The sequence below is a fragment of the Chaetodon auriga genome, chromosome 13, assembly GCF_051107435.1.
Source record: "Chaetodon auriga isolate fChaAug3 chromosome 13, fChaAug3.hap1, whole genome shotgun sequence".
Taxonomy (NCBI): domain Eukaryota; kingdom Metazoa; phylum Chordata; class Actinopteri; order Chaetodontiformes; family Chaetodontidae; genus Chaetodon; species Chaetodon auriga.
Window position 1 is genome coordinate 8,001,883 of NC_135086.1, and position 24,363 is coordinate 8,026,245.

At 43.0% G+C, this 24,363-nt stretch overlaps 2 protein-coding genes across 2 annotated transcripts; both read right to left on the minus strand.

The window, feature by feature from the left end:
* Positions 1-718: 718 nt before the first annotated feature.
* LOC143330981 (UDP-glucuronosyltransferase-like) lies at positions 719-5,837 on the minus strand. Its single transcript, XM_076747786.1, has 5 exons — positions 4,950-5,837; positions 3,972-4,103; positions 1,963-2,050; positions 1,631-1,850; positions 719-1,173 (listed from the first exon to the last, which is right to left on the minus strand). The coding sequence occupies exons 1-5, from the start codon at positions 5,808-5,810 to the stop codon at positions 891-893; spliced, it is 1,584 nt and encodes a 527-aa protein (XP_076603901.1). The 5' UTR covers positions 5,811-5,837; the 3' UTR covers positions 719-890.
* A 4,368-nt stretch (positions 5,838-10,205) lies between these two features.
* Positions 10,206-18,862, minus strand: LOC143330691 (UDP-glucuronosyltransferase-like). The gene is made up of 5 exons (XM_076747418.1): positions 17,945-18,862; positions 16,925-17,056; positions 14,123-14,210; positions 13,791-14,010; positions 10,206-13,332 (listed from the first exon to the last, which is right to left on the minus strand). The coding sequence occupies exons 1-5, from the start codon at positions 18,803-18,805 to the stop codon at positions 13,050-13,052; spliced, it is 1,584 nt and encodes a 527-aa protein (XP_076603533.1). The 5' UTR covers positions 18,806-18,862; the 3' UTR covers positions 10,206-13,049.
* Positions 18,863-24,363: the final 5,501 nt, after the last annotated feature.

Consider the following 24,363-nt stretch of genomic DNA (forward strand, 5'->3'; position numbering starts at 1 on the left):
GATCATCTGCCGTAAAGGTGTGAATAGAGGTGTTTTCAGTCAGGCCACGCGGGGGCGTGATATCCCATACAATATGTGTTGTACCTCGTTCCTCTCCTTCAGGGAACATAAGTTTCATTCATAACATTTCAATACAATTTTTCATGTCAGCTTTGGTTAATAGCAAGCTAACAGCAGATCACAAGTAGATCTTTGACTGAGAGGTCACTGGTTTAAAGTCGAGCTTCGCTCTGTAAATAAGAGTGGACGGCCCTCTGGTTCCCTGCTAACAGCCTCTCAAAGTCCCTCATGCACATTCCTGACGACTGCTGCTCACTGACAAACCCTGACTGTGGTTTTATCTATCAGCTTCCAGGTATTCCTTCAGGGAATAGCCATATCTTGCTAACTAGCAGGCTATTGGCTACTCTTGTTTGCTAATAAAATAAATGCCAATAAAACCATTTTTCCCCATAACCAGAGGACTGCACATCAAAGGAGGCCACTTCAAAGTGTATCTCAGATTTTTGTCCTAGTCTTTGGCAAAAATATTGCAAATAAATCCATTAAGTTAAAGAGACAATTTTATTTGTTTGATTCCTGGAAGATGGCTTCAGTCAGTCATTGCCAGCATCATGTTACACATGACAATGTACAAACAGAGCATATTGGCTGAGATTTTACACACACACACAGATATTCTACATACAGGAACATAACACACTCATGTGTACATATTCACAGTATGTATGTATACATACACACATATATATGCATATATACATATACAGTTCATACATACATCACAGTATAGAGATTACAGCAGTTTGAAATGTGATTGCAGTGTTTCAACCTCCAACATTCACTTCATTACAGAATTAGTAAATCTAAGAAATTTTGCATTAGAAACTCTACTCTTTCTTCTTCTTTGGAGTCCCCTTCCTCAAACACTTGCGGGTGCAGAACAAGCAGAATTTGAGTGTTATCCACAGAACAGTTAGGAGAATAATGAGCAAAAAGCCGATGACATCCAGGCAGTGGTACTGAATCCAGTTTAATTCATGTGCAGCCACCCTGAGGTGTGCGGCTCCTTTGTGCCTCATGACGAACTCGGTCCAGAAAGCAGCGAGGTCCAAAGGCTCAATGGGACGGTCCAGGTGCAGCTGCGACAGCTTCACTATCTTCTCTTTGTACCTGGAGAGAAGTGATATTTTGAAAGAGAAAAGGTTAACAGTTTTGATCACCACAAGGCCGGCAGTTTATCACCTTGGACTACATTAGCAAAATTCTCTTTACACTGTAAATTTAGAAAATCAGCTGTGAAAGATTTAAGTCAGTCTGCAGAGAAGGATTAGTCCTGATTTGCAGCCAAGTCTGTTTGACACTGCTGGTATCGCAGCTAAAAGAACAGCAATTAAAACAAACTGATAAATCTATTGGTATCGCAGTGTTTTTCATTAGTCCATTTTGTGTAGAAGAAGAGTCAAATGTGAACGATGTAAGGTAAAATAAATAAATAGATAAAAAAAGAAATATCCACAATGCATTTTGGTGAGCAACGCTGACCGTAAACACAGCTTTTGTTATTTACAAGAAAACACAGGGCACCATTAATTTTTATGTATAGAGAATTTTCTGATTTCCATCTTACCTTTTCTCATAGATGATTTTGTTCAGTGCAGCCAACAGTTTTTCAGCCGTCACATCATGAATAGTGAGCCTCTCTGCAACGCCGTGGCTGACCATGCGGTGCACGTTGTCCCCCTGGTCTCCAAACAGTGGAAACATCACCATTGGCACAGCGTTACAGATACCCTCATAGGTGCCGTGGATACCTCCATGAGTGATGAAGACTTTAGCTTTGGGGTGGGCTGAGGAGCACAGGAACAGCCGCGTAATTTCAATAGAATACACTTTGATTAGTTTGAATTAGTTTTTTATGACATGATGGGAGCACTGCATACATTTTCTGGATAAACATACCGAGGAGGTCATTCTGAGGTAACCATTTCAGAAGTTTGACGTTCTTGGATACAGCTACAGGTGGGACTCCAGTGTATCTCCACACAACCTGAAACATAAACCTCATCACTACAAAGCAGTTTACATTATGAGTGGAGAGTCTGCCATGTTTACAACAAGGCATGGCAGGGGACAAAGTCCTACGGTTCAAACTGATTCAGGCTTTATATATATCTCCAGGTGAGGAATCAGCTCAGGAGGTTAAAGACCAGGAAGGCTGCAGGACCGGATGGCCTCAGTCCCAGGCTCCTCAGATCCTGCTCTGATCAGCTGAGCGGGATCATTGGACATCTGTTTAACCTGAGCCTGAGACTGGGGAGGGTGCCACGCCTCTGGAAGACATCCTGCGTGGTACCTGTGCCAAAGACCCCACATACCAAGGACCCTAGCTGCTATAGGCCGGTGGCCCGAACATCCCACCTCATGAAGGCCCTGGAGCGGCTGGTCCTTGCCCACCTGCGCCCCCTGGTGAGCTCGTCCATGGACCCGCTGCAGTTCGCGTATCAGCCTGGCATCGGAATGGACGATACCCTCATCTTCCTCCTCCATCCAGCTCTATCTCACCTGGAATTGCCTGGGAGCTCTGTTCGGGTCCTTTTCCTGGACCTTAGCAGTGCTTTTAACACCATCAGTCCAGCCATCCTGAGAAACAAGCTGGAACTTTCGGGAGTGGACCAACATATCACATGCTGGATAGTGGACTACCTTTCCAACTGCCCATGGTATGTGAGGACACGGGACTGTGTGTCAGGGACTGTCCTCTGCAGTGTGGGGGCCCCCCAGGGAACGGTGCTGGCACCCGCTATATAGCTGACTTTTCCCACCTCTCACCCACCTGCCACCTGCAGAAATTCTCTGATGACTGCCATTGTCGCCCTCATCACAGATGCGTACAACAGGTCATACAGAGGACTCATTCAGGATTTTGTGGACTGGTGCCAGCAGAACCACCTCCTGATTAACGCAGGTAAAACCAAGGAGCTGGTTGTGGACTTTCGTCGGCACCCGTACTCTTCACCATCACCAGTGAACATCCAGGGAAGGGACATTGAGATGGTGACATCTTAGAAGTACCTGGGTGTTCATCTGAACAACAAACTGGACTGGACACATAACACCACTGCACTTCACAAAAAAGGACAGGGCAGACTCTATCTGCTCAGTTGGTTGAGGTCTTTTGGGGTACGTGGGGCACTCCTGAAGACCTTCTATGACTCTGTTGTGGCCTCTGCCATTTTCTATGGTGTAGTCTGCTGGGGGAGCAGCATCACAACAGCTGACAGGAAGAGGCTGGACAAACTCATCAGGAAGGCCAGCTCTGTCCTGGGATGCCCTCTGGAAGTGGTGGAGGAGGTGGGGGAGAGGAGGATGACAGCCAAGCTGTCCTCCATGACAGACAATGACTCCCACCCCCTCCAACACACACTCACTGCACTGAGGAGCTCCATCAGTGACAGGATGCTACATCCAAGTGTGTGAAAGAGCGGTATCGCCGGTCATTCCTCCCTGCAGCTCTCAGACTGTACAATAAAAACTGCTCCAAGTCATCAGTGCAATAGTCTGGGCAATAAACTGTGCAATACAACATGTACATAACAGTTGGTAAATACTATTTACGATTTCTTACATCTTTTTACAATTTCTTTTTATTTTTATTTAAAATTCTCACTCTTTTGTATATATACTGATGTTGTTTCTAATTTGCATGCACTTCTTATATTAATCTGCTCTACTGATGCTGTTGTCCTCGCGGGACAAATAAAGGAATATTGAATATTGAATTGAATATGCTGAGTTTGAAATCTCCGGCTAATGTGTTTGCTGTGGTTGTGCAGTTAGAAACTTGTGTTTTGTTTGCAGAGAACAAATAGCAGTCTAACAAAAGTAATCCATAGGGTTCTGTGCATAGACTGATGACGGTTGTTGAACTGAAAAAGTAAAGTGATTTAATCTTTAACGGTTATTGTTACCCTTTGAGGCATTTGCCGAAAGGCATCGAAGAACTCTTTAGCCTTGTCGTCAGGCATGTTGGACACCATTGAGCCCAGGGTGAAGACAATAAAGCCGTCATCTCCCGAGCCATTCACAAACTCCTCCAAATCCTGCAGGGAGTTTGGAAGAACACAAAAATTACCTTAAGAAACATGAAAAAAAATCCCAGCTTGTAGATTGTATGGCTGTTTACTTATAATAAAAGGTTAGATCTATTCATCTTTTTATTTTAAACTACACCCGATCAAGCGATCTTACAAGCACAGTCTTTTTGCTTTTGCAGGGTTTTTTTCTACCTGTTTCCACAGTGCTCATTAACTCTTTTCTTGGATTACGCTTGACACAGTCCAGAAATCTGCTTTTCTTGACTCAGATTTCACACACTGACTCTTTCCAGTATTTTACACCGTGGACAAACAGAAGAAAACAAGCTGAAACACGCATATATTAAACACATCACCTTACAAAGCTATTTTTGCCAACATGTTAGCAAACCTATATGCTTTTACTTTTTTACACATCATGCAGACACAGCGCTACATTAGCACTGATTTGTGGTTGTGTTTCTGGGCCACAGGTGAATCAAAGTACAATTTTCACTCTCTTTTTGACTCTGATTTGAAAAACACCAAGCTCTTTAGTTACTAGATCATCCAGATGTTTAGAATCAGAGTCAGAAATCAGAATCAGAAAAAGCTTTATTGCCAAGTACGATTTTACACATACGAGGAATTTGTTGTGGTGAAATTGGTGTATGACACATCTACTAAAATAAGAGCACAAAATATAACAATTTAAATATATATACACAAGTCTGTTTTTTGTTGTTTGTTATTTTCCGGAAACACAGTCTGTTTTTTCAGAAAGAAGTCCAAGTTGAGCGTTAATGTAAAGCATAGAGCTGTATAGAGCTGTATAGAGTTTACTGCTCTAGCATGCATTCTTTAAATACTCACCGCAGGCAGAGGAGCTTTCTTTGCACAGTTGATACCTCCAATAAAAGCTGAGTTTGGCATGACAGGTCTGGGCCATTCAAAAACAAAGTCATATCTGAAAAGCCAGAAAGCAGCATGACTAATGAGGTCCTTATAAGTCATGCCGCCTCCTAAATGCTTGCTGACCAGATCGTCAAAATGAGCATAGATTATTCTGCACAGGTAGGACTCTACAATAGACAGGACCATGTTTTTGACTCTTTGCGGGAAGGTCATGGTGTCTGTATTACCAGAGAAGTACACAGGAACAAAGGAAGGAGGACTAGGGCACTGGTTAGCCTTTGAATCCAGGTCACAGGGAAGCAGACGCAGGAAAAAAACAGCTGGAATGGATAACAGATGAGCCAGGATGGAGCCACAGGGAAGGAACGGGTCTGTAAGCAAGACATCAAAGTCCTCTTCCCTCAGTCGGCTTATTAAAGTCTGGTTGTTGAGCAAACTGTCGCAACCTTTCACATGCACAGAAGTAAAGCTAATCAAACTCTGCACGTTGATGAACATTTCTGTGATTTCTGGTGGCTTGAGGAACGATTCTTCCCTCAGCTCATCGACGTTTGCATCCAACTCAGCCTTGGTATGGGGCACTTGGTAGATCTCAGTCTTGTAGCTCTCCGAGCCTTTCATCAACACGCTACTTTCAGGCACCAGCACCAACACCTCATGGCCCCTGCGGCTGAGTTCCTTCACCAGTATTTTCATGCTAAGCCAGGGGCTCCAATCCATAGGCAGAACTAGCACCTTCCCCCCTTGAACAGCCCCCAGACTGAGGCAGCACAGCCAGGCCACCAGCCCCAGCGTAGGAAACCACACCCTGCAGCTCATTGCCTCCTCTCTGTACTGCAAGCTGGCTTGCTGTGAGAACTAGTGGTAGCTGGTTAGAGGTGCCTTTATGTATGTGTGTGTGTTTAAATTCTGCAGAAAGTTCAGGCTGCATTTGTAGGCGGGCTATTATGCAAGTACCACAAGACAGAGAGAGAGCAGAGATTCTCTGTGGAATCTGTGGATAAGGCTTGTATTCGGAGCATGTCTCCATTTAATCATTATCTTATGACACTTTATATATTTTCTTTTCCCCTCATGTCTTTCCTATCCTGCCTTGGTATATTCATTTACAATCAACATCATGCAATTTTCATTTATTATATTTAGAAGTTGCAATTCAGCTTTGTTCTTATGTGCAGTTCAGGTGTACATACTCTGCCCAGTAAAATATGTCAACAGAAATAAGTTTAGTTTTCTTTATTCCATTCATTCATCATGCTAATTGCAGTCGTTGTTTGCACACGAAACTACTTCCTCCAGCAGTGGACTCTAACAATCATTAAAACTTGCCAGTCATGTGGGCATGCATGCATGCGCACACTGGCACAAAGTCCTCTCCGTCCACTCTGGCTGCTTCTTTTTTTTTTTTTTTTTTTACCTTTCTTTCCTCCCTCTCCACTCACACGCACACATGCCATTATAAAGAGACCGATGGCGTGGAGAGGCAGTTGTAACAGGCCACCAACACCCTCCTCTTTGAAGTAGGATCATAACATCAAGACAATTGTGTAATTCGTGGAATTTTACCCTCGGATCCAACTTCCATTATCTTATCTCACAGCGGCTGTTGCACTGGTTGCGTAACTGAGTTAAACTCTCAGCTAGTAAGTCAATCGAAAGAATTAAGAACACGAATAGGCCTACAGTGATTTGAATAATTGCAATCGGCTGGCGACCGGTTCAGGGTGTACCCTGCCTGTCACCCACTGACAGCTGGGATAGGCTCCAGCCCCCGCAACCCCAAAAGGGATAGGCGGGTATAGAAGATGAATGAATGAATGATTTGAAGAATATGTGCTCTCCCTGCTTTATTTTTTCATTTCTCCACAAAGTATACAACTAACTGCAGAATCCTGTCAGGGCAGCACACATGCTTTTACAGATTTAGCATAATGACTGCCTTTTCATGTAAAAAAAAAGAAAAAAAAAAGAAAAAAAAAAGAGAAGACACTACTACTTTTGTCCAAATAAAGCCAGTTACATTTAAAAGCACATCCTTTATTTCTCTCGTTCATGCTTGGAAATTTTGCTTTATTTTTTAATTTATTTATTTATAAAAAGTCTAACAGAGTGGATAAATCTGGAAAAACGAGTCTCAGGTTTAGTGTGGTTGGGGAAAACAAACCTTTTACAAAATGATGCCTCTGTAAACTTGCCCAGACACAATTGGAGGTTGTAAAGAATCCAAAGTTGATAAAGTCCCTCAACTGAAGTAATTGTGGGATGGTCGAACAGTGACTGAAAGCCCCTCCTCTCAGACCCATTTGAAGTCAGGACTGGGGAAAAAAATTTCTGCAACCAAGACCGACAATCCGACAAGCATGTCCACTCCATGAAGCGATCAGCTTGGAGTGTGGAAGTGAAGAAAGAAGCAGGATTTTAATTTCTCTCTTTAGCTTTTGTTCATTTTTCATAGAATTACTTCTGTCACTTTCCTTGCTTACAAACAAGATTACTGCCTGACTGACCTGCTATGAAACAATGTCAAAAATGGCAGCTGTCATGTTTTGTAGACATATTTTTGATGAACAATATCAGTAAGCGCGCTGACAGCCAGTTAAATGCTTTGCATGTGAAGCTGCAGCAAAAAGAAATGTTCGGTTTGCATCAGCAGTAGGTTAATACAGCTGCTTTGATTAAACATGAAATAATTCTCTACGACGGCAAACTGCAGCTGAAACGCTTCCTGTGTACACACAATGTACAGAGACAGAATGAGGATGTGCAAACATCAGTGATGTGGCATTCTGCTGTTGAGCTTTAGCCTGGAATATTTTTTTTGGAAATGCAAACCGGAGTCAGGATAACAAACAAAGGTAACTTGTTTAAACAATATAATAAACAAAAAGTGTACTCAAAAGGAGTGGAAAACAAAACGAGATCAACCCTCAAGGAACGGAGGAAAACAGAACAAAAGCAGACACTGGACGTGGCACCGAAACAAAACCAGTACACATGAGTTTCAAGCCCCGTTTACACGTACATGGACATTTTGAAAAACGGAGACATTTCGTTTACACGCAAACGGAGAATTTGCCTCTGAAAACGATGCATTCTAAAAACTCTTGCCAGAGTCGAGATTTTTGTAAAACTTCAGTTGCACATTTGCATGTAAATGGGGAAAAACTGAGTTTTAGGTGGCCGAGGTCACATTAGAACTTGCACCTGCGCCAAAAGTGCGACCTATGTTTACATTTTCATTTGGCTGTGGTGATCATGGATGCATTCAGAGTAGCAGTCGCATTTATGTTGGCGCAAACCCTTTTGGTATGTTTGCATGAGCAAATACAGCTGATCTATTATATTGAGGAGCAGAGACGAATGAGTGCTCCAAGGTCAGCAATTTTGCAACAACTCCCCCCCAAACATGAAGAGCCGCTCTGCGTCACCGCCAGCGTCGACGGCACACATACACGGGTTAGTGTAAAAGAAGAGTTTTCTGAAAACGGACACGTGTGCACGCTGTTATTTTTGAAAACGGAGAGGGTGAAATGTCCGTTTTTGAAAATAGCTGACTGCGTGTAAACGTAGTGCAAGTCCAAACAAAATCCAACAATAAAGTTCAAGAAAGCACATGAGAGGGAAAGACTGGTCAAAAGCCTTGGCAACTCGAAAATCACAGGACAGATCAGGACGATCTGAGAGCCGAGAGCCAAGATGACGTTAAATACTGCTGGCTTAATCAGCCTGATGTGCCACAGGTGCGCAACTGGTTAGACGGAGCCAGCTGAGTGTAAGAGACCACACCCAGCTTCAGACAGACAGGAGAACAGACAGACAGACAGACAGACAGACATGAGCGACACGCCTGAGGACGGACATTGGTCATAGCAGACCAGCAGTTTGTTTAGGTGTACACATCAACACTTCATGGTTAGGTTTGGGCACTGAAACATCTTGGTTAGGTTTAGGAAGAGATCATGAAATCAAACAGGAATATTGTTACATACGTGATGTGACATTACGTTTCACACATCCATCCACTCCACCGTCCTCCATGTGCAGCCTCTCTTGCTCTTTATACTAAGTCAGACTTCCTCATTTGCTCCTGTCATAATTACTACGACCACTGAGGTCACCGCCTCACAATATATGTAAATATGGGTCGTAGTAACCTGCTGGCAATGTTGACCTATATGGCTGTATTTCTGGTGAGGACAGGCTCTGTGACCATAAGACACGGTGGCAGCATGTCACCCTGATACGCTGTAGTTAGAAGGCTTTTGTCCTTTGGCCAAGAGTATTGCAAAAAGACTGTGTGACTATGGAGTGCAAGATATTTTCAAAATGTGTTTGAGAACCAGGATGAGCAGTTAAATAATTTTTATTTTTATCTTCAGAGACTTTGTGCATGTCTGGACCTTGGTGTGCTGTCTGCAGGTAGATTGTAAGTCTATTTAAGCTGTTAATATTAGGTCTTATTTTTCATTTAAAATTTTAAACCCTCAATAACCAACAAGTGAGCATTTACTGCAGAAAATGCCAGCAGGAGGGAGTTGAATGATGTACTTGGTGAGGGAGTGTGGAAGAATGATGTCTGATTAACCCCCCACACAAGTGTATTTCTAATAAAGTTACATTTCTTGAGTATGATGAAACACATGAAACAAAAAATGCAGCAGAGGCTTTTCGGTGGAGCTGGTAAAACCAGACAGCATGTTCCATTCTGTCCACTGACCACTAGATGGAGCTGTAGGCATTTTGCGTGCACAAAATACACTTCAGATGGAAAATTAGCGGCCTGATTCATATGACCTACTTACCTCACATCTGGTACTGTAACATGTTGAACTTCATGGCAACAGCAGTCCCATTCATTTAGATTTAGATTGTAGAGTCATCTCTGATACCAATGGCAGATCAGAAAGAACAGTACGCTTGACTTCTGTTGTGAAGTTTTAAACATTTGCAGTTGCTTTTGTTACCAGAGTCTTATGGAGAAAAACTTAACATACTGTCAATTCAGATCTCAAGTCATATTTTAAAAAGTCTTATAGCTTCTACTCTTCCATGGTGGTGCTTCGCTGTTCTTAATGTTCCTTTGATGTGAGTAACTCCAGTGTTTTTGCACTCTCAAACTTCAAACTTCAAACTTTATTTATTTATATGGCACTTTTCATACTTAAAAAGCAACACAAAGTGCCTCACAGAGGCTAAAAACGACAGAGAAGAAAACCCAGCCCTCCCGCCCCCATAACTACATACAGAAACACACACACAGACACACACGCACACGCACCCATACGGATAAGATAAGTAGTAAGCCACCTTTGGGGGCCATCCACACTGAGAGGGCCCCCGGCTCATGACCGGGGGGAGCCGCCCGAGACCACCCCGACCCAGGCAGACAGAAGGCCCCACACCAAGGTGCGGAGGCCTCCAGCCATCCAGGCCAGAGCCGTCCCCTCAGCAGCGCCCCCATCAGTAGGCCAGAAGCAGTTCCCAGTGAGGGGGGCCCCCCATGAGGAAACGCTTGACCTAAAAATCAAGGACCCCCATGAGGAAACACTGGAGCTAAAAACCAAGGGACTAAGACATAAACATAAAATTAAATAAAATGAGTAAATGAAATAAATAGCAATTAAACATGTCGTTAAAACATGCAACTAAAATAACAAAGATAGACATGCTAAGAAGCGTGATTAAAGGAATAAGATAAATCAAACAAATCAATTGAAAGCCTGATTAAAAAGGTGGGTCTTGAGCCTCTTTTTAAAAACATCAACAGTCTCTGAGGCACTGAGGCTCTCCGGCAGGCTGTTCCACAATCGGGGTCCATAATAACTAAAGGCCGCCTCCCCGTGTGTTTTAGTTCTTACTTTTGGTATGGTTAAGAGGCCAGTACCGGAGGACCTCAGGGTCCACGAGGGTTGGTAGGGTAGAAGTATGTCAGATAAATAAGAAGGCGCAAGACCATTAAGACATTTAAAAACTAATAAAAGAACCTTAAAATCAATCCTGAAATGCACGGGGAGCCAATGCAGCGATTTTAAAACTCAGGAAGGGTTTGTTTGGCCCTCGCATGCAGTCAGACAAAGCAAAATACAGTACACACGTAGAGAGAGCAGGCAGGGATCTTTGGCAGTCAGTCGTCATTTCATCAGCTGCTAATTTGAAAAAAAAGAAAAGAAAAAAAGACCGAATATTAAATGTATCTCAGTGAAATGATGAAAGATTTAGGATATACAAACGGACGCTGCAAAAGATGAGAAATATAGCTTTTTGAACAAAAACAGCTTTTGAACTCACTGCAGTCTTTTCAGTGACCGTCGCTGCAGTTTGTCAGCTCTTTACAGAAGTTTCCACTTATAATAAACAGCTTCCTTACTAGCAGGAAGACATGCCAATACTGCTAGAGCTATGAGGTTTCCACCAGCATGACCCCAGCCTGCAGACAGAGAGGGTAACCAGCACAACAGAAGCTGCAGCTGCAGCCTGCACACTGTAACAAACACCAGTATACTGGAGGGGGCGACTTCAGCAGTTAGTAAGAAGGGAGCAGTATTTAAACTGGTGTCCTATTACTTCTTTAGGCCTTAGCTCTTCTCTTACTGTGCATTCTGCACAATAATAAAGATAACAAATGTAATAGTGAAAGTCTGGTGTGCACTTTTGTAACGATTAGACAGCACATATTAACATTTTATGGTCTGGCACTGTTTCATCAATAAACCACCCAAACGACAGACTCTGCGTCATATTAAAGAAGAAAAACCAAGTTGTGCACACAGTGGTACCTGCCAAAAGACCAAACAGAAAATAGTGTAAATAGTTGTGAGACTAATAAAACTGCTTGGCTTTGCTTTTTAAAGCAGCGGACAGTCCTGTGGTTCTCTGCTATCCACCTCTGAGAGCCCTCTGATACATTAACTGCAGCTCACTTAGGTTGGAAATTTTGCAATGAATATCAAAGTGATGTATGATGATAAACAGGGGATACAATTTTTCATGTCAGCTTTGGTTAATAGCAAACTAACAGCAGATCACAAGTAGATCTTTGACTGAGAGGTCACTGGTTTAAAGTCGAGCTTCACTTTGTAAACAAGAGTGGACGGCCCTCTGGTTCCCTCCTAACAGTCTCTCAAAGCCCTCATGCACATTCCTGACAACTGACTGACTCACTGACAAACCCTGACTGTGGTTTTATCTATCAGCTTCCAGGTATTCCTTCAGGGAATAGCCATATCTTGCTAACTAGCAGGCTATTGGCTACTCTTGTTTGCTATGGGTACTAAATAAAATGTATTAACAACATGACCTGTTGGTTAGCTCGTGCTGTAGTCTGGCAGCAAACAAGTTGATTTTCTGATGAAACTAAAATGATGAGGTGCAAGTTAAATGCAGAACCAAAATAAATCCTACTTTGCCTTATAGTTTCTGACAGTGAGACATCAGCCTCTGTGGCTTAAATACAGAAATTAGACAGAGCCATGGGCCCTGGGTGTTATATTACCCAAAATGCTCGGGTAAGAAAAAGTCTGTGAATGCAGTCTAATGCATTGGCCCATGTGTTGTACATAAGAAATAAACAATTTTAAAACAAAGTAAGTTATTCCATCCTCAATAACCAAAATCGACTCCTGCAGCCAATAAAACCATTTTTCTCCATAACCAGAGGACTGCACATCAAAGGAGGCCACTTCAAAGTGTATCTCAGATTTTTGTCCTAGTCTTTGGCAAAATATTGCAAGTAAATCCATTAATTTAAAAAGACAATTTTCTTTGTTTGTTATCAGCATATCAGCTGAGATTTTACACACACACACACACACACACACACACACACACACACACACAGATATTCTACATACAGACACATTACACACTCACAAACATGTCCATATTCACAGTATGTATGTATACATACACACACATATATATGCATATATACATATCCAGTTTATACATATATCACAGTATATACATTACGGCAGTTTGAAATGTGATTGCAGTGTTTCAACCGCCGACATTCACTTCGTTACAGAATTAGTAAATCTAAGAAATTTTGCATTAGAAACTCTACTCTTTCTTCTTCTTTGGAGTCCCCTTCCTCAAACACTTGCAGGTGCAGAACAAGCAGCATTTGAGTGTTATCCACAGAACAGTTAGGAGAATAATGAGCAAAAAGCCGATGACATCCAGGCAGTGGTACTGAATCCAGTTTAATTCATGTGCAGCCACCCTGAGGTGTGCGGCTCCTTTGTGCCTCATGACGAACTCGGTCCAGAAAGCAGCGAGGTCCAAAGGCTGAACGGGACGGTCCAGGTGCAGCTGCGACAGCTTCACTATCTTCTCTTTGTACCTGGAGAGAAGTGATATTTTGAAAGAGAAAAGGTTAACAGTTTTGATCACCACGAGGCCGGCAGTTTATCACCTCGGACTACATTAGCGAACTTCTCTTTACACTGTAAATTTAGAAAATCAGGTGTGAAAGATTTAAGTCAGTCTACAGAGAAGGATTCGTCCTGATTTGCAGCCAAGTCTGTTTGACACTGCTGGTATCGCAGCTAAAAGAACAGCAATTAAAACAAACTGATAAATCTATTGGTATCGCAGTGTTTTTCATTAGTCCATTTTGTGTAGAAGAAGAGTCAAATGTGAGCGATGTAAGATAAAATAAATAAATAGATTAAAAAAGAAATATCCACAATGCATTTTGGTGAGTAACGCTGACCGTAAACACAGCTTTTGTTTGTTTACAAGAAAACACAGGGCACCATTAATTTGTATGTATAGAGAATTTTCTGATTTCCATCTTACCTTTTCTCATAGATGATTTTGTTCAGTGCAGCCAACAGTTTTTCAGCCGTCACATCATGAATAGTGAGCCTCTCTGCTACGCCGTGGCTGACCATGCGGTGCACGTTCTCCCCCTGGTCCCCAAACAGTGGAAACATCACCATAGGCACAGCGTTACAGATACTCTCGTAGATGCCGTGGCTACCTCCATGAGTGATGAAGACTTTAGCTTTGGGGTGGGCTGAGGAGCACAGGAACAGCCGGGTAATTTCATTAGAATACACTTTGATTAGTTTGAATTAGTTTTTTATGACATGATGGGAGCACTGCATACATTTTCTGGATAAACATACCGAGGAGGTCATTCTGAGGTAACCATTTCAGAAGTTTGACGTTCTTGGATACAGCTACAGGTGGGACTCCAGTGTACCTCCACACAACCTGAAACATAAACCTCGTCACTACAAAGCAGTTTACATTATGAGTAGAGAGTCTGCCATGTTTACAACGAGGCATGGCAGGGGACAAAGTCCTATTGTTCAAACTGATTAAGGTTTTAGCATATATATATATATATCTCCAGGTGAGGAATCAGCTCAGGAGGTTAAAGACCAGGAAGGCTGCAGGACCAGATGGCCTCAGTCCCAGGCTCCTCAGATCCTGCTCTGATCAGCTGAGCGGGATCATTGGACAAGAGGCTGGACAAACTCATCAGGAAGGCCAGCTCTGTCCTGGGATGCCCTCTGGAAGTGGTGGAGGAGGCAGGGGAGAAGAGGATGACAGCCAAGCTGTCCTCCATGACAGACAATGACTCCCACCCCCTCCAGCACACACTCACTGCACTGAGGAGCTCCATCAGTGACAGGATGCTACATCCAAAGTGTGTGAAAGAGCAGTATCGCAGGTCATTCCTCCCTACGACCTGAACCAGTTCTACTGCCGCTTTGAAAGACAAAGGGACAGTCCAGCAACCACCCCCCACGACACCTCTGAACAGCTCCAGCTCCAGTCACCTCCACCAATGTCCACCTTAAAGCCCCCCCCCTCCCCCTCCCCACCCACCTCAGTGACGACTCTTTCCATCCATGAAAGGGACGTCAACTGACTCTTCAGGAGACAGAACCCCCGGAAAGCAGCTGGACCGGATTCTGTCTCCCCATCTGCCTTGAAGCACTGCGCTGATCAGCTGTCTCCAGTATTGACAGACATTTTTAACACCTCATTGGAGACATGTCACGTGCCAGCCTGCTTCAAGTCTTCAACCATCATCCCTGTTCCCAAGAAGCCAAGGACCACAGGACTTAATGACTTCAGACCCGTCGCCCTGACCTCTGTGGTCATGAAGTCCTTTGAGCGCCTTGTGCTCTCACACCTCAGAGACATCACTGACCCTCTGTTGGACCCCCTGCAGTTTGCCTACAGAGCCAACAGGTCTGTAGACGATGCAGTCAACTTGGCCCTCCACTTCATCCTCCAGCACCTGGACTCCGCAGGAACCTACGCCAGGATCCTGTTTGTGGATTTCAGCTCTGCCTTCAACACCATCATCCCAACTCTGCTTCAGGAGAAGCTCTCCCAGCTGAGCGTGCCTGACTCCACCTGCAGGTGGATTACAGACTTCCTGTCTGACAGGAAACAGTGCGTGAAGCTGGGGAAACACTTCTCCGACGCTAAGACCATCAGCACCGGATCCCCCCAGGGCTGTGTTCTTTCTCCTCTGCTCTTCTCCCTGTACACAAACAGCTGCACCTCCAGTCACCAGTCTGTCAAGCTCCTGAAGTTTGCGGACGACACCACCCTCATCGGACTCATCTCTGATGGCGACGCGTCCACCTACAGATGGGAGGTTGACCATCTGGTGACCTGGTGCAATCAGAACAACCTGGAGCTCAATGCTCTAAAGACAGTGGAGATGGTTGTGGACAACAGGAAGAACTCAGCCTCACCCGCCCCCATCACCCTCTGTGACTCCACTATTGACACTGTGGAGTCTTTCCGCTTCCTGGGAACTATCATCTCCCAGGACCTCAAGTGGGAGCCGAACATCAGCTCCCTCATCAGGAAAGCACAGCAGAGGATGTACTTCCTACGGCAGCTGAAGAAATTCAGCCTGCCAAAGACAATGATGGTGCACTTCTACACAGCCATCATTGAGTCCATCCTCACCTCCTCAATCACTGTCTGGTACGCTGCTGCCACCGCCAAGGACAAGGGCAGACTGCAGCATGTCATTCGTTCTGCAGAGAAGGTGATTGGCTGCAATCTCCCATCTCTTCAGGACCTGTACGCCTCCAGGACCCTGAGGCGTGCAGAAAAGATTGTGGCTGATCCCTCTCACCCCGGACACAAACTCTTTGAGTCACTCCCCTCTGGCAGGAGGCTGCGGTCCATCAGGACCAAAACCTCACGCCACAAGAACAGTTTTTTCCCGTCTGCTGTCAGCCTTACCAACAAGGCCCGGAACCCCCCCGACACTCTTCACATTCCACCTCGGACTCATTCTGTCACATTGATATAAATATAACTCTATGCGTTACATCAACGCTCAACTTGGACTTCTTTCTGAAAAACAGACTGTGTTTCCGGAAAATAGCAAACAACAAAAAACAGACTTGTGTATATATATTTAAATTGTTATATTTTATGCTCTTATTTTAGTAGATGTGTCATGCACCAATTTCACCAGAAAAAATTCCTCGTATGTGTAAAAGCAATCAGTGCAATAGTCTGGGCAATAAGCAGTGCAATAAAACATATACATAACAGTCTGTAAATACGATTTACAATTTCTTACAATGTTTTACAATTTCTTTCTTTTTATTTTTATTTAAAATTCTCACTCTTTTGTATATATACTGATGTTGTGTCTAATTTGCATGCACTTCTTATATTAATCTGCTCTACTGATGCTGCTGTAATCTGGAATTTCCCTTCGCGGGACAAATAAAGGAATATTGAATATTGAATTGAATATGCTGAGTTTGAAATCTCCGGCTAATGTGTTTGCTGTGGTTGAGCAGTTAGAAACTTGTGTTTTGTTTGCAGAGAACAAATAGCAGTCTAACAGAAGTAATCCATAGGGTTCTGTGCATAGACTGATGATGGTTGTTGAACTGAAAAAGTAAAGTGATTTAATCTTTAACGGTTATTGTTACCCTTTGAGGCATTTGCCGAAAAGCATTGAAGAACTCTTTAGCCTTGTCCTCAGGCATGCTGGACACCACTGAGCCCAGGGTGAAGACAATAAAGCCGTCATCTCCTGAGCCATTCACAAACTCCTCCAAATCCTGCAGGAAGTTTGGAAAAACACAAAAATTACCTTAAGAAACATGAAAAAAATCCCAGGTGTAGATTGTATGGCTGTTTACTTATAATAAAAGGTTAGATCTATTCATCGTTTTATTTTAAACTACACCCGATCAAGCGATCTTAGAAGCACAGTCTTTTTGCTTTTGCAGGGTTTTTTTCTACCTGTTTCCACAGTGCTCATTAACTCTTTTCTTGGATTACGCTTGACACAGTCCAGAAATCTGCTTTTCTTGACTCAGATTTCACACACTGACTCTTTTCAGTATTTTACGCCGTGGACAAACAGAAGAAAACAAGCTGAAACACGCATGTATTAAACACATCACCTTACAAAGCTATTTTTGCCAACATGTTAGCAAACCTATATGCTTTTACTTTTTTACACATCATGCAGACACAGCGCTACATTAGCACTAATTTGTGGTTGTGTTTCTGGGCCACAGGTGAATCAAAATACAGTTTCACTCTCCTTTTGACTCTGTTTTGAAAAACACCAAGCTCTTTAGTTACTAGATGATCGACTATGTTTATTAAAGAGTTGCCAACTTTGTCAGAACATTTTTGTCCCTGAAATTAATTGACCAGTTGCTGCTGAAGAAGAGTGATTTTGCGGGCCACCAAATCAATGAGCTAAAAGAGACAAATGCTTCGTAAAGCTGCAGAATTGGTTGATAGTTCCCCAAAACTTGATCCCTATGAGTGACCTTGCTCACATTATACATTGGCATTTGATCAATTGTTAATATTAGCTACTAGGGGTGCTTTTCTGGTTTTCAGTGCAGCTTTTAGAATATCAAAGCTTAATGTAAGGCATTTGCCTTCATCCAGATGTTTACTGCTCTAGCATGCATTCTTTAAATACTCACCGCAGGAAGAGGAGCTTTCTTTGCACAGTTGATACCTCCAATAAAAGCTGTGTTTGGCATGACAGGTTTGGGCCATTCAAAAACAAAGTCATATCTGAGAAGCCAGAAAGCAGCATGACCAATGAGGTCCTTATAAGTCATGCCGCCTCCTAAATGCCTGCTGACCAGATCGTCAAAATGAACATAGATTATTCTGCACATGTAGGACTCTACAATAGACATGACCATGTTTTTGACTCTTTGCGGGAAGGTCATGGTGTCTGTATTACCAGAGAAGTACACAGGAACAAAGGAAGGAGGAGTAGGGCACTGGTTAGCCTTTGAATCCAGGTCACAGGGAAGTCCACGCAGGAAATAAACAGCTGGAATGGAAAACAGATGAGCCAGGATGGAGCCACAGGGAAGGAACGGGTCTGTAAGCAAGACATCGAAGTCCTCTTCCCTCAGTCGGCTTATTAAAGTCTGGTTGTTCAGCAAACTGTCGCAACCTTTCACCTGCATAGAAGTAAAGGTAATCAAACGCTGCATGTTGATGAACATATCTGTGATTTCTGGTGGCTTGAGGAACACTCCTTCCCTCAGCTCATCGAGGTTTGCATCCAACTCAGCCTTGGTATAGGGCACTTTGTAGATCTCAGTCTTGTAGCTCTCTGAGCCTTTCATCAACAGGCTGCTTTCAGGCACCAGCACCAACACCTCATGGCCCCTGCGGATGAGTTCCTTCACCAGTATTTTCATGCTAAGCCAGGGGCTCCCATCCACAGGCAGAACTAGCACCTTCCCCCCTTGAACGGTCCCCAGACTGAGGCAGCACAGCCAGGCCACCAGCCCCAGCGTAGGAAACCACACCCTGCTGCGCATTGCCTCCTCTCCGTACTGCAAGCTGGCTTGCTGTGAGAACTAGTGGTAGCTGGTTAGAGGTGCCTTTATGTATGTGTGTGTGTTTAAATTCTGCAGGCTGCATTTGTAGGCGGGCTATTATGCAAGTACCACATGACAGAGAGAAAGTGGAGATTCTCTGTGGAATCTGTGGATAAGGCTTGTATTCGGAGCATGTCTCCATTTAATCATTCTCTTATGACACTTTGTATATTTTCTTTTCCCTTCATGTCTTTCCTATCCTGCCTTGGTATATTCACTTTCAATCAACATCATGCAGTTTTCATTTATTATGTTTAGAAGTTGCAATTCAGCTTTGTTCTTATGTGCAGTTTAAGCATACATGCTCTGCCCAGTAAAATATGTTTAGTTTTCTTTATTCCATTCATTCATCATGCTAATTGCAGTCGTTTGTACATGAAACTACTTCCTCCAGCAGTGGACCCTAACAATCAGTAAAACTTGCAAGTCATGTCGGCATGCATGCATGTGCAGACTGGCATAAAGTCCTCTCTGTTTATTCTGGCTGCTTCTTCTCTCCTCCCCCAGAAAAGGAGGGCCACTGAGTGTGCATGTGTTTTTTCTTTTACCTTCCACTCACACGCACACATGCCATTGTAAAGAGACCGATGGCGTGCAAAGGCAGTTGTAACAGCACACCAACACCCTCTTTGGATTAGGATCATGACATCGACAATTGTGTAATTTATGGAATTTTACCCTCGGATCCAACTTCCATTATCTTACAGCAGCAGTTGTTGCACTGGTTGTGTAACTGAGTTAAACTCTCAGATAGTGAGTCATTCGAATGAATTAAGAACACGAATAGGCCTACAGTGATTTGAAGAATATGTGCTCTCCCTGCTTTATTTTTTCCATTTCTCCACAAAGTATACGACTAACTGCAGAATCCTGTCAGGGCAGCACACATGCTTTTACAGATTTAGCGTAATGACTGCCTTTTGATGTAAAAAAAAAAAAAAAAAAAAAAAAAAAAAGAGAAGACACTATTACTTTTGTCCAAATCAGGATTGGGGTAAATAATTTCTGCAACCAAGACCGACAATCCAACAAGCATGTCCACTCCATGAAGCGATCAGCTTGGAGTGTGGAAGTGAAGAAAGAAGCAGGATTTTAACTTCTCTCTTCAGCTTTTGTTCATTTTTCACAGAATTACTTCTGTCACTTTCCTTGCTTACAAACAAGATTACTGCCTGACTGACCTGCTATGAAACAATGTCAAAAATGGCAGCTGTCATGTTTTGTAGACATATTTTTGATGAACGATATCACTAAGTTCACTGACAACCAGTTAAATGCTTTGCATGCGAAGCTGCAGCAAAAAGAAATGTTCGGTTTGCATCAGCAGTAGGTTAATACAGCTGCTTTGATTAAACATGAAATAATTCTCTAAGACGGCAAACTGCAGCTGAAACGCTTCCTGTGTACACACAGTGTACAGAGACAGAATGAGGATGTGCAAACATCAGTGATGTGGCATTCTGCTCTTAAGCTTTAGCCTGGAATATTTTTTTTGGAAATGCAGACCGGAGTCAGGATAACAAACAAAGGTAACTTGTTTAAACAATATAATAAACAAAGAGCGTACTCAAAAGGAGTGGAAAACAAAACGAGATCAACCCTCAAGGAACGGAGGAAAACAGAACAAAAGCAGACACTGGACGTGGCACCGAAACAAAACCAGTACACATGAGTTTCAAGCCCCGTTTAAACGTACACGGATATGTTGAAAAACGGAAACATTTCCCCTCGTTTGTGCCCTTCGTTTGCACGCAAACGGAAGATTCGCCTCTGAAAACGGTGCATTCTAAAAACTCAGGCTAGAGTGCAGATTTTGGAAAACTTCGGTTGCACGTTTGCATGTAAACGGAGAAAAACGGAGTTTTAGGTGGCCGACGTCACATTAGAACTTGCACCTGCGCCAAAAGTGCGACCTATGTTTACATTTTCATTTGGCTGTGGTGATCATGGATGCATTCAGAGTAGCAGTCGCATTTATGTTGGCGCAAACCCTTTTCGTATGTTTGCATAAGCAAATACAGCTGTTCTATTATATTGAGGCGCAGAGACCAATGAGTGCTCTGAGGTCAGCAATTTCGCAACAACTCCCCCCCAAACAGGAAGAGCCAGTCCGCGTCACCACCAGCGTCGACGGCACACATACACGGGTTGGTGTAAAAGAAGAGTTTTTGAAAACGGACACGTGTGCATGTTGTTATTTTTGAAAATGGAGAGGGTGAAATGTCCGTTTATGAAAATAGCCGGTTTCATGTAAACGTATTGCAAGTGGAAACAAAATCCAACAATAAAGTTCGAGAAAGCACACGAGAGGGAAAGACTGGCGAAAAGCCTTGGCGAAAATCACAGGACAGATCAGGACGATCTGAGAGCCGAGAGCCAAGATGATGTTAAATACTGCTGGCTTAATCAGCCTGATGCGCCACAGGTGCGCAACTGGTTAGACGGAGCCAGCTGAGTGTAGGAGACCACACCCAGCTTCAGACAGACAGACAGACAGACAGACATGCCTGAGGACGGACATTGGTCATAGCAGACCAGCAGTTTGTTTAGGTGTACACATCAACACTTCATGGTTAGGTTTGGGCACTGAAACATCTTGGTTAGGTTTAGGAAGAGATCATGAAATCAAATAGGAATATTGTTACATACGTGATGTGACATTACGTTTACATCCATCCACTCCACCTTCCTCCATGTGCAGCCTCTCTTGCTCTTTATACTAAGTCAGACTTCCTCATTTGCTCCTGTCATAATTACTACGACCACTGAGGTCACCGCCTCACAATATATGTAAATATGGGTCGTTGTAACCTGCTGGCAATGTTGACCTATATGGCTGTATTTCTGGTGAGGACAGGCTCTGTGACCATAAGACACGGTGGCAGCATGTCACCCTGATACGCTGTAGTTAGAAGGCTTTGGTCCTTTGGCCAAGAGTATTGACAAAAGACTGTGTGACTATGGAGTGCAAGATATTTTCAAAATGTGTTTGAGAACCAGGATGAGCAGTTAAATAATTTTTATTTATAAATGTCTTCAGCACCAAACAACATCACATGTAACACATTGACAGGCTGTGGAACGAAGCAGATAAATGAAACGTGATCATAAAAGCTGAGAATCCCGCTTGAAAATTAACAAGTACGACAGCATGTTGACAACCTGATGCAACGTGCCATTTTGGAAAATAGGGCGAAACTGTATGTTATATGTTAGTTTGCAGCCAAGCTGTTGCCTGTCAGATATATCTGCCTGCACAAGCAAATAAAAAACATAATTAATTTCAGATCAAAACATGTGCAATACACATGCTTTTAGGGATTTTGTCTATTTATGTTCACAGTTTTTGTCAGTTATGTTCATATTTGGAACATTTGAAGACAGACGTATTTTCATCACAGTATAAATTTTAATTACAATGTTCAAACAAGAGAAACATCTTGTTATCTGCTTTGAACACAAACAAAAAAAAAGAGCCTTTTATGAGAAACTCTTGTGGTAATGTAGTTTTGATGCTGCTGCAAACTATGAAGTGATTGTACTGTTCAACCAGATGGTGGCGCCAAAGACATAAAAACACCCCCAATAGGATGTTTTCTGTATCGTTCATCACAGGTGCAGGACAGTGTTTCTTGTCAATAAACATCCAAGTTCTAAACAGTGCACCATTCTGTCTTTAAGTGATAAGAAGACAGAGCTGGTAGACGCCAAGTGTCTCTTCATTTCTGCCACCCAGATTTCAGGGCAGGTCAGTTTCTGTCATTAAATTATCAGCAAACTAGTCAGTCACAAAGAGATGGACTTGCACTTTGAAATTTGAGACAAACACGATGACATTGAATTATTAAAGCAAAGTGGAGCAGTCCTACAATAGCCTGATATTTTTGTGCAATGGCACAAAATGATTGTCTGATAGGCAATCACTGTGAGAATGAATCATTTACGTATCCAAGCAGCAAGCAACTGCATCATATTTATAGTAACAGAACTGAAATTCAGTCCATAAAAATTAATGGCAGCCTGATATCAGTGTTCAGAGTTCAGGACAGTGGGTGTTATTGCACCTCATTCATCATGACAGGTATTTGCAAACATAATATTTAAGCACAGGGGTGTAGGACTTGGAGGAAAAAAGAGATAAAGGAGTGTAGAGCGCCCTCATCTGAGCAGAACCCATAAAGATACTAGATAAATAGGTGTGGATGTCCTGGATCAAGAATTCTGTGCTCCACCTCCTGTTAATGCCAACTGTAAAGACTGCAGGGTGGTGTTATAGAGGGCGAGGTTTTCACATATGCACTTTGTACAAAGCGATAGGCATCACTGTGTAGCCTACACAGCAAACACTATGTACTCCTGCTCTTACTCAAACATGTCAGATTACATATAGACGAGTGTCTAATGAGAATTTCTCTCCCAGTTTGGAACAATATCAGATCAGGACAGTTATGAGTCATTCTACTGAAATGCTCTGCTGTAGTCTGCCTGTATGTAATTCTACCTCCAATAAACGGCCAAGGAAAGTACACACTGTCATATGAGAAAGTCACGTAATACTACCAAGTAACACCTTATAACCTAGGCTGTAAAATGAAGCAGTGCATACCGCTGTCTAGAATATTTCATCTCAAACTCCATTGTTTTTTTTGTTTTTTTTTTCTAATAATAAACATACTCCAAGTATGATCAAAAATCATAATTCAAAGTCCCAGATGACAGATGTGTGAATCTGGATGTATTAAGTGTGAATCAGAAGGCAGCTTTCCAATAGATTATGAAAACGTTTAATTAATAGTAAAGGTTTGATGTTTTAATTGCACTGTGGTGTGAGCCGATTGTGGAAGGAGATACCTTCACAATGAACTGATACTGCCTCAGCGGTGCAGGCGGCAACATTTTGTCCTGAACTGCTCTTCTTGTGTTTCATCGCTTCATTGTCTTCACTGACTGGACTTTTGTCACACAGCAGCTGAAGCTTAAACATTGAACACGATTATACTGATTAGTCTTGCAAACGTTCAGCAGATTCTATCACTCGATTGTCTAAAACTACCGTCTATAAAGTGAGGGTTTAAGCATGAACTGATTAACCACTTCACCTGCCAAAGTCTTCTCTGTAAAGCGAGATGTTTGGATGTGTCCACGTGGTGGTGCCAAAGCCACACGGATCCCTAAATTCTAGCCGTGTCCAAGGTAGAAATTGCTATTGCCTGTGTAAAGCCATCAGCACAGCGTTTGACCTTTTGCTGTCTGCACTGTGTGGTCAGGACTGCTGCGTCAGCCACTTCTCAAATGAGTGAAGATCACTCACCGTTGTGTTTTTTACTGGTGCGATTCAAACAGCCCTGTCGGTATGATCGTGTTTGCCAGCTGGAGTCATTACTGTGTAAATTAAAATGATTAAAAAAAAGTGTTTGCATGCACTCTACAGACCTACAAGAACATCCCACAAGGTGCGGAGCAGCCATGGCTGCGTTTAGTCTAAGATGACTGGATGT